Source organism: Adiantum capillus-veneris, chromosome 21, assembly GCF_014529385.1.
Source record: "Adiantum capillus-veneris isolate H3 chromosome 21, ASM1452938v2, whole genome shotgun sequence".
NCBI lineage: Eukaryota > Viridiplantae > Streptophyta > Polypodiopsida > Polypodiales > Pteridaceae > Adiantum > Adiantum capillus-veneris.
Window position 1 is genome coordinate 38159635 of NC_140951.1, and position 10309 is coordinate 38169943.

The 10309-nt window shown below is 41.9% G+C and overlaps 1 protein-coding gene across 1 annotated transcript; it reads left to right on the forward strand.

Annotated features, from left to right (window-relative positions):
• Positions 1–5190: 5190 nt before the first annotated feature.
• Positions 5191–5754, forward strand: LOC147430803 (uncharacterized). Its single transcript, XM_086494405.1, has one exon. The coding sequence runs from the start codon at positions 5191–5193 to the stop codon at positions 5752–5754; it is 564 nt and encodes a 187-aa protein (XP_086350531.1).
• Positions 5755–10309: the final 4555 nt, after the last annotated feature.

Consider the following 10309-nt stretch of genomic DNA (forward strand, 5'->3'; position numbering starts at 1 on the left):
GGATTTTGACCTTTATACCTGGGGCTTGCAAAATGGCCAACGGTCGGCTACTGTTTGGGCTTTGAGTACATAATTAGATATTACATGTCAAAGGTTTACAACTTTCAGATCAAAATACATATGCTCATTTACAAGGTTCTCGAAAAAATGTGATACGATATATCAAAAAATGTGGCGCTAGATAGTGTGTTTGACTATGAGGTGCCCATAAGCTGCATCAGCTAAACACTCCCCCCTTCCTAGCCGTTGCACAAGCTGGAGAAGATCTTCAATAGTTGAATTGGTGTTTCTCCAAGGACTTGATGATTTTATTGAACTTGGCTTCCCTGGCTATTATGTCTACTTTGACAAATAAATCTCTGGGAGGGTTATTTATCAATGTGCTTCGGTAAGCTATGCTTGAAGCTCCTTTGTCATTAGGTTGAACATGTTTGAGTCCGTCTGGAAAAACCCTGTCATGAATGCCTCCTTTCATGCAAGGACAAAAACATGATCCTGGCATACATTCCCTTGATCACATTCCTTGAGGGTGCTTCTTTTACAAGTCCCAGCTGATGCCATCGGTCCCTTCAATGAAGACCTCCCATGGGTGCTCTGCTATGTCGATATCATCAAAGGCATCGATGCAAGTTAGAATCATGGCTATCTTGCGTGTCATCTATCATGTCAAGTCTGGCACATCTTGTAGCAGTTTGATGGTAGCCCTAAATGTATGTAGCAAATAACCTTTGGCGGGTTTGTGGGTATGTGTAGGTTTAGCAAGAACAGGGTAATTTAGCACCATTAGTCTCGTGCTCTTCTACACTACATATGTCTCCCATAATTGCTTTCTTAGGACTGGACAATAGGTTGGGTCGATCCAAAAATGCTAGGGAGCATTTGTGGATCGACCATTTTTGTAAGTGGTCTCATCCTGAGGCCTCTTGTCGAAGCATTTCTTCTACCATAAATTTTGGCTCTATAGTATGAGCAGCACTTGCCCTTCATAGTCTCCCTATGCATTAATCTCTAAGGCTGGTAGCAGCTTCTTTTTCCATACGTTAGCCTCTTGCTTCATGAGTGGTAGTGCTAGCATTTCATGGTGGAAGTTATGTATGTGCTCATTAGGTTTTATCATCGGCAAGGCTGCAAATTCTAAAACTTTGAGCTCATATAGCATGCAATCCTTTGTTACTCCCTCTAGCATGTCGGCTAGCCATGGTCTAAGCTTGTCTCTAGTATCCACTCGTTGTCGGTTTTCTTTTGAATCATGAAATTAAATCCTCCCATGGTTGAAGTGCCAGGTAGGTCTATTAAGGGTGGTTGATCATCACTTTCAAACTCTATGTACTATGTTTGGGTGACTGGTACATGCGCAGCTTCTCGTGAAGTGCCAACCAAGTCCACAACTTTGGCTTGTAGCTCTTTAGCATGCATTTTGACTTGTGCCGTTAGATTTGCTTTGGCCTTGGCAAGCTATGTCTATAGTTCTTTGATTTGCTGCTCTTTTTGTGCATTGGTTGTGAGAATACCCCCCTCCCCCATCAAGAGTTTCCTTTGTAACTTTTCTTGCTCAAATTCAGCCTTGAGTGATGTTATCTCATTTGAGCTTGTTGTTGAGGGTGAAAGGTAGAGGCTAGTGGTGCAGCATCTTGATTGACCAGAAGGGTGGAAAGAGTGTCCTTTATCACATCATAGGAATCACAAAGTTTTGAGTACCTTCTCTTTTCCCTTTCCAGGTGCTTGCTGCTCCACTTGTAACTCATTGTTTGCTTCAATTTTCTTTCCAGATCCTTGTAGATGTTTTTTGCAACTCTTTTCTCTTTTTCTAGAGTTGTCTATAGCTTTTCTTTGTCCTCCTGTAGACTATCCTCTTGTTATTTACGAGATGCTATCTTTGGTGTGCTTGTGTCGTGGTAGCTTTGGCTTATTGTGTGTCTTTGATCCAAATGCTTGTCACCATCTTGTGGCTATTGAATTGCAGCTCGATCATGTCCAGTGTTTCTCTAAGATCAAACTTTTCTATAATCTGCAGAGCCATTGTCTCATCTATTGATTGCAGAGAGGGAACATCTCTTCTTACTTGGTCCTTTTGCATTTGTACTGTTTGTGCAAGCTTTTCAGTCTATGGAGGAGTTCTTCGAGTGTTGGTAGATTCTTCTTGTGTCTGGTGTTTCTCTTTTAGATGTAGTTGTTCTACATCAAGGTTCTTCTTCAGGTATATTGGCAGGAGGTAGAGAAGGTGGCTTTAGAGAGGAAGTCTCCCCGGTTCCCTCCACTACATTTGTTGCAGCAGCTGTCTCTGGCACTATCTCCTCATGTTGTGTTTATGGATTGTGAAGGGAGTCCAAAATTGAATCAAATTCTTTTGTCCGCTATCTCTTGGACTCCTCCTCTTCCCTTTGATTTTCTTTATGCTTCAGCTCTTGGTGTATTCTTTGTTTGGTAGCATCAACTAGCTTGAGGTCAGTTTTGGCAGCCCACCTTCTTTCTTCTTTAAGCTGTTTAAGCTTTGCATCTAATTCCACATCGTCAAACTCGGAGGAGGAGGACACTTGTTGTGCTTTTGCAGCTCTCTCTTTGCCAATCGTTCTTCTTGCACATTTCGAGCTTCTTCCATCGACCTCTGCACTTGTGTCTTGAGAATGTGTTCCTCTTGTTGTGGTTTTCCCTTATCAGAGGAATCTCTACCTGTTCTTCTTCCTCTATCAATTGGTACTTAGATGGTATGTCCTCTTTTCTTTGATTTTTCCGTGGAGCTCAATATCCAACTCTGTTGCTTCACTATCTGTGGTTGGTATCCTTGAACCCAAGTTGCATGTCTTTCTCTTTGTTGGTGTAGTTGAAGCACTTTCCACAACTTTGACGGTATGCTTGGACTTGTGGAGAAGATCCAATTGGGACTCCACCTCCCGAAGATCTTCAATCATGCCCAAAGCTTGGTAGAAAATGCACGTGAGCATGGGTCCAACATTCATATAGCACTTGTTCTTCTCACTTCTCTTTAGGTTTTCTTCAACCAAATTCTCAAGAATATAATTTTTGAGGTCACATTTGATGACTTGACATTTAGACAAGCCTATTGCCATCATCATTGCTAAATGCAGTAGTGTTTTGGTGTATCTAGGTGGTTTCTGCACTTTGAGGTGTTGTGAAATCAATCAGAGTGGTAGCTCCGTCTCTCAGTAGATCAGATTTTTGTACGTCGACTTGTGACCCTGTTGCTTGATGAAGGCCTTCAATAGCAGATTGTGTCTGCCAGCTGGTAGGTGGAGTGCAGCATCGGGTATAATCCATCACCTCAAGCTTCTGATGCAAGGTCCACAGCTCTCTGGGAAAGATGGTGGCCTTGACTTTAGTTCCGATGGTTGCTTGGAACTTCCCAATGAAAATGTTTATAGGAATATGCTCCAATCCTTCATCTGTAACATGGGCTTTCTCATTGGACAAGATGTTGACTATCTCATATGGAGCAGCTCCCCATTCCTTTTATGCACATTGATGAGGCATTTTGCTAACAAAATGTAGCCTTTTAGTGCCAAATAATGGATCGAAAAGTTGTCAAAAAATCCGCTTTATTGCAAACTTGACCATAACTTGGAAAAATGAGCATAACTTAAGCAAATAAGACCCAAATTTGACCAAAACTTCACCAATGTGTTTAGGACAACCATAGGCTCTAGGTCAAAATGGTTTAGGTCAATTCCTGTCAGAGTTACATGGATTGTGATCCATGTTGGAACACATTTTTTAGCGATCTTGGTACCATTTGATTCAGCATGATTAAGGGATATTATGGATGCAAACTTTTGTGATTTGGATCTTTGGTTTGACCATCAAGTCAAAAAAAAAAACCGCAGACTTGAAGAATGTTAGGATTCTCACAAGGATTTTGGTTTTCAAATGACTTGAAAAATTGGGGCTATACTACAAATGGCAAGTGTGTCCAATTGGCTAGAGTTTGGTTAAAATATCTAAGATAGGCACATGGATCATGATCTATGTTGGGTCATAGATTGGATCAAGATTTTGTGCGTATGTCCCTATAGCTAATCCTAGTAAATTAATGAAATCTTTTCAAATTCAGAGCTAATTTTACCAAGCTAACTCAATTTCCTACTTTATGGCCCTGTTTTCTCGACTTCGGCCATAACTGTTTTTTTGAGGCCACTTTGTTGCATTTGTGTGGTCAATAGTTTTCCCTGTTAAATTGCTTTTATGTTGATTAACACCTCTATGTCCACTTGTCCTTCAAGTTTCACTGCAATTTGACTTTGATTGATTGTTTTGCCTTTGATGTCAAGATTCATGCCATTGCTAAGCACTTTCTGGTTGCGGTTGACTCTCTAAGCACATAAACCTTTTTAAGTTCCACTCTAAGGTCTTTTGTTCCAAAAACTCTAATTGCTGACACTCAGTGACTTTAAAGGTGCAAAACCTTGGACAATCTTGTAAAATTTTCTCATTCCCTTGATGCTTTGAAACTTTAATACACCTACTAATCTGAATTTGAAAAATTTTGCACCTAGGGGTCATGGATCACGATCCATGCTTGGTACCCAAATCACACAAAATTTGCAGGCTCGATTGGATTTTAATTTATGTGCTTTGTTTGGTGTTTTTTGTGTTGTGCCGCTTACACAAACATGTCAAGGGAGGTAAGTGGATCATACATGTCAAATCTGGTGGATAATAGTAGCCCTGATGGTTTATAGTAAGCAAAAATCCAGTGCGCACTCTAGGTTGCAAGGAAACTAATCTCTCTCTCTCTCTCTCTCTCTCTCTCTCTCTCTCTCTCTCTCTCTCTCTCTCTCTCTCTCTCTCTCTCTCTCTCTCTCTCTCTCTCTCTCTCTCTCTCTCTCTCTCTCTCTTCCCTCACACATACACACACGCGCACGCACATACTAGCAAAATGAGGCATATTTTACCCTATTTGAATATATGTATTAGACTTACCCAGAACCCTAAGTGCACTCTTACCTCTTTGCTGTGTTTATGCTTTGGAGATTCTTAAGCTCATAGCTTGTGTTTGGTTTGTCTTTTTGACCTTGGCATGATCAACCCACTCGTTCTTTGTGTAATCTGATAGCACATGCTACAATTTGGATATAAATTTCTAATAGAGTCCTCATCTGACGGGTATCTCTCCCACTCTGTCACTTGCTCACTTGACTTCCCATCGTCCACATGTAGCTTGATTCACTTTCAAGCATGAATACCCCAAAGATCACCGCAAGGGTCCGGCCGAGTTTTGTGGTTGTTGTAGCGGCTCCTAGCAAGCTCACCCAAATCGGACAGCTTCAAGCAGCCCTTGATCGGGTCATGGAAGAGAATCGTGACCTCAAAGCTCGCCTTAGCAAGCTTGAGGCACGCTTTGACTCCATGGCTCATCTCGCCACTGACAAAGGAAAAGAAGTCGAAGCAAAGGTAACTCAAGCCCAATCGGCCACCTTTGCCAAAGTACAGACTTGCGTTACAAGGAAGTTCCACGAACACAGACTCCAAGAAGAAAATGCCCTCAAGGTCCGCATTGATGGGCTCCCCTCGCCATGGTGCACCGTCGAGGACACTCTCGAAGAAGCGACCAACAAGCTCAACCACATCCTTCAACCAATCAACATCAAACTGAAATGGTTTCTTGGATCAACGACACACATAGGCAAGTGCCGCCTAAGCATTTCCTTCTCACTTTCAAGGACAAAGAGGATAAGATACAACTGCTACGGCAATCTCGACTCCTCAAAGGGACAAAGATTTGGATCAATGAGGAGCTGACAACAAATCAAACTAAAGCTAAAAAAGAGTGAGCTTAAGAAGATGCATGAAGCCCGCAAGCAAGGTAAATGGGCAGTATATTGAGGTGGTAAAACCATCATCCAAGAGTTCGGAGCCCCCAAAAAGGCTCTACCCAACCCTCCTTAGGTCTTGTTTCGTTTTTCTTTTTTACCATGATGATTGGACCCTCAGTCCTTAACTGATATGTATCTGATGGCTTCACTTAGAAGCAACGAGTCGATGTAATATTTTTGTGATGGTCCCATAGGTCATATCTGACCTCCGTGGACAATAAATCAATCTCTCTCTCTCTCTCTCTCTCTCTCTCTCTCTCTCTCTCTCTCTCTCTCTCTCTCTCTCTCTCTCTCTCTCTCTCTCTCTCTCTCTCTCTCTCTCTCACACACACACACACACACACACATACACACACACTCATGCACAAGCGAGCACACACTAGTTTTCCTTGGTTACTGATCTCGATGAATTGGCAAGATGCAAGAAGTTCTTTCATCACAGATCTAAACCTTTAGAGGTCCCCCTTTTGCTACTCGTATTTTGTTATGGGTGCCAAGCGTTCCTTGCTGCTCATGCATGGGATATTACACACACGCGTGCGCGCATGCACGCATACGTGCACACACACACACACACTTTGTCACTATACTTAGCCTGATCTAATGACCTGCCTAGATAGGACTTTCAATGTACTTGACTATGATTTCTTTTTCTTGCTATAGTCTTTTGATGACCCTACTATAAATGCCATGTAGTCTCTCCAATAGAAGATTCTAGCATGTGCAAGATGGTGTTGACGGTCTGTGTGTTTTATGGGTATTTTGGACTTGATACTCCCCTCACTGGGTGAATCTGTGCTTTTATTGGTGTAATGAAAGTGATAGTTTTTTTCTCTTATGGGTAACTACCATAATTCCTTTTTACTTATATAGTCCTTAATTCGGGAATGTGGAACCTTTCTTTCTCTCTCTCCCATGATTTAATGGAGGTGCGGGCACATCGCAACATTAAAAATCACCTCCCCACAAGTCCCCAAAGTAACCAAAACCCTTGCATGCCCACCTTAACCCTAGGCACCATTTTGCCCTAGCAAGCAGGGTAGGTTTGTTGGCATCCACCAAGTACCAAAAAAGGGGGTTTAACAAGACACCCAAGCAAGGAAATTGAGCAATCGAGAGCCCCGACTCAGGGTGGCCCTTGCCCCACACATTTCTGGGCCACCTTAATGCCCCAACATCACGCCACGCCTGCTTCCAAAAGCCCTTGCACATACTCCTTCTTTAAGCTTCCCTGCTCACAAGAGAGGGGGAAAACCAACATTGTTGTAGTTAGAGCACCCCAAAATGCTCTTGTAGCATAGAAAATGTTAGAGGCTAAAGAAAGAAGATAGTTAGCAGACTTTGGTTGTCAAATACTGCTTAGAGAGAAGTCTTTCCAGATGCACTGTGGTTCAATAGTGATTGCCTTCATCTCGCAGTGGCTTGGTATATCCTATGCATGTGTTTGAGGTTTGAGATGACATAGTCTCAGTTTTGTTGTTGGCATGCTTTGAGCAAGAGACGGGACGTGTCTCCTTCGTGGGTGAGCTCCACCATGCTCATGAGACATAGCATTTAGCTGTGCAAGACGTGCGAGTAGACTCTATAGAGATAGAGATAGAGCGGCAGTGCTCTGGTGAGACACAACAGGTGTTGTCAGAGTTTGTGCAGGCAAAGGTAGAGCAAGTCTACTCCCTTGAGACACAGACAGAGATCACAGACATGGAGTTCTTTGATATGCTCATGCTAGTTTGTGCAGGCAAAGGTAGAGCAAGTCTACTCCCTTGAGACACAGACAGAGATCACAGACATGGAGTTCTTTGATATGGATTTCTTTGAGTTGGTGGCAGGATACACAGTTCCACCTATGGGTGATAGTTGCATAGCCATCCTAGTGTTGGTAGTGACACATCCACACACAATGAGTAGTCTTGATGATGCAGTACATGCAGATAGCAGAAGGGAGGCAAGTACATCCAGGTTTGTGTAGATTTCATTAGTGTTAGGGTATCCCATGTTTGACTTACTAGTATCGAGGCCGACCTAACAGCTGCAGTGGGAGCATTTGCAGTAGGGATAGTCAGTCGTACGTTGATTGATACCAGCATGATGCTTTGTGGAGCTTTATACACCATACAGAGTAGTATATAAGATTTACATGCAGGCTCTATCATGGGTACGCATGTTCGCCTACCACCAGAGCCAATACGATTGCGTGTAGATCGACAGAGTGAGCCAATGGGTATAGGTTGAGAGAGTCTCTCACGTAGTTTCTTGTACATACTAGTATTTTTTAGCTAGTAGGCCTCACTTATCGATGCATCGCTTTTAAGTGAGAGTTTGTTGGGGTAACGGCGCTATGCCTTTGCCTGGGGTCGGACGTCTGGTGTCCAACCACCCGTCCACATTTGTACCTACCCTTATTCTTTCTATATGAAGTAGGGAGCTCCTCACTTATAGTTCCTAAGGTTGTTGTACCCACATCAGTCTTGTGCTTATTCCCCTTCCCCGCACACACTGCACTGCGCACACGCACACTAGCAATAAGTGGCTGTCATACTTGATTTGAATGGCCTACTGGTCAATGCTGTAGAGGGTCAGTATGGCGAAAAGCCCCCTTCATATACTGAGGAAATGGTAAAATACAAAGTCGATGCTCAACGAACAGTATTTTGTTGCAGAGGTAGCCACATATTTTTGGATTGGTGCCTCCGGTTTTCCATGTTTTTATATGGAGCACCAGCATGCCGGGTAAGGTGAATACAACTCTAGATAGTGTATTCAAAGAGCAAAAGTCAAGGTTGGTAGGTATTTTTGCACAGTACCATTGCACTGGTCCGAAGTGTGGAAGATTAGGGATAAGCCTATGTTCTTCAAGAATTTATAGCTCTTTTGGAAGAACAATCCGGATTTCATGCCCAAAAACACTATTATCATTGGTGATAGTACATACAAAGCGTGCCAGAACAATGAAGGAATTTGGCTTATTAGTCCCAAGTTAGAGCACCAGACTGTTGAGCAGCAACAATAATTTTTGGGATGCACTTTGATTGGCTCTTTTTATGGATGCAATTAGAGGATCGTGTTAACTATACATTTGAATATGTGTTTGATATCGACCTTGACTCATTTTCTGATGCAATCTTCAGTACGATAGCAGCAAAAATAAGAGCCAGGGATGAAGCCGCATGGAAGGATGAGCTCCATTAGAAACAAAGAGAGGCAAGTTGAGTGGCATGAGAGGGAAAGGTTAGTCATGGAAAGATTAGAGAAGCAGATGCAGAAAGAAGAGACTAAGCAGGAGCAGGAATGAGTGAAGCGTAAATACAAGTGCCCTGGGCACGACAAAAAGGCTCGGCATTAGAATGTCCTTTATGTGTATTCTTTTGTGATGTAACTTTATGGAGTTGGTAGCAACACACTCTTTGTAAAACTCAAAACTATGTCAAGTCATTTGATGTTGTAATATCATGAGGGATTTGGATCACTGTTTCAATGTCCAAAGCTGTTTTGACTTACATTTGAGATGTTAAGAAACTACTTTTGTGGTATTTGATTCTTTTGTGACCGAATCGGGGTTTCTATGTGCTAGCATAATGGGTATGCAAACTACCATCTTGGGTATGCTAACTGGAATACTGGGTATAATAACTAGCATATTGGGTATGCTAACTAGCATGTTAGCTAGCATACATATAATCATAATAAGAATTCTGAGCACAATATAAGTATGCTACATAGTATACAAGGTATGCTAGTTAGCATATTGAACATATTAACTAGTATATCTGGTGTGCCAACTAAGCATGCTTTTAGGTATATAGGTTCTGCTAACTAGCATACATATAATATTAATAAGCATTCAGAGCATATAGTAGTATGCTACATAGTATATTGGGTATGTTAGTTAGCATATTGAACATACTAACTAGCATATTTGGTGTCACAACTAAGCATGATTTGAGATAAACAAGGTATGGTAGCTGGCATACTAGCATACTAGGTATGCTAACTAGCATACTAGGTATGTTAACTGGCATATTGGGTATGCTAACTAGCATGTTAGCTAGCATAATGGGTATGCTAACTAACATACTGGGTATGCTAGTTAGCATATTGTACATACTAGCTAGCATATCTGGCATGCCAACCAAGCATGCTTGTAGGTATACTGGGTATGTTGACTAGCATACTTGGATTGCTAACTAGTATGCTAATTAGCATACTTTGTATGCTAACTAGCACACTCCAAGCGCTAGCTAGTATGCTAATGGGCATAATGTGTATGCTAACTAGCATACCCAATACACATGTTATCTTAACTATCATAATGTCTAGCATACCAAGAGGTAGCATAATCGGTACAGTAGTTAGATACAGGGTATGCTTGTAAATTGACTCTCCAACAAAGTTGAGGACTTGAAAATACTAATGCTAGTTTATTAAACATGGCTATAAAGATAGATTCATACAAGGCAGTTATCATTATTGGCTGCGATAAA

What these genes read in the sequence shown, in the direction of transcription:
- LOC147430803 (XM_086494405.1), top strand. Translation starts at nt 5,191, where the DNA reads ATGAATACCCCAAAGATCACCGCAAGGGTCCGGCCGAGTTTTGTGGTT.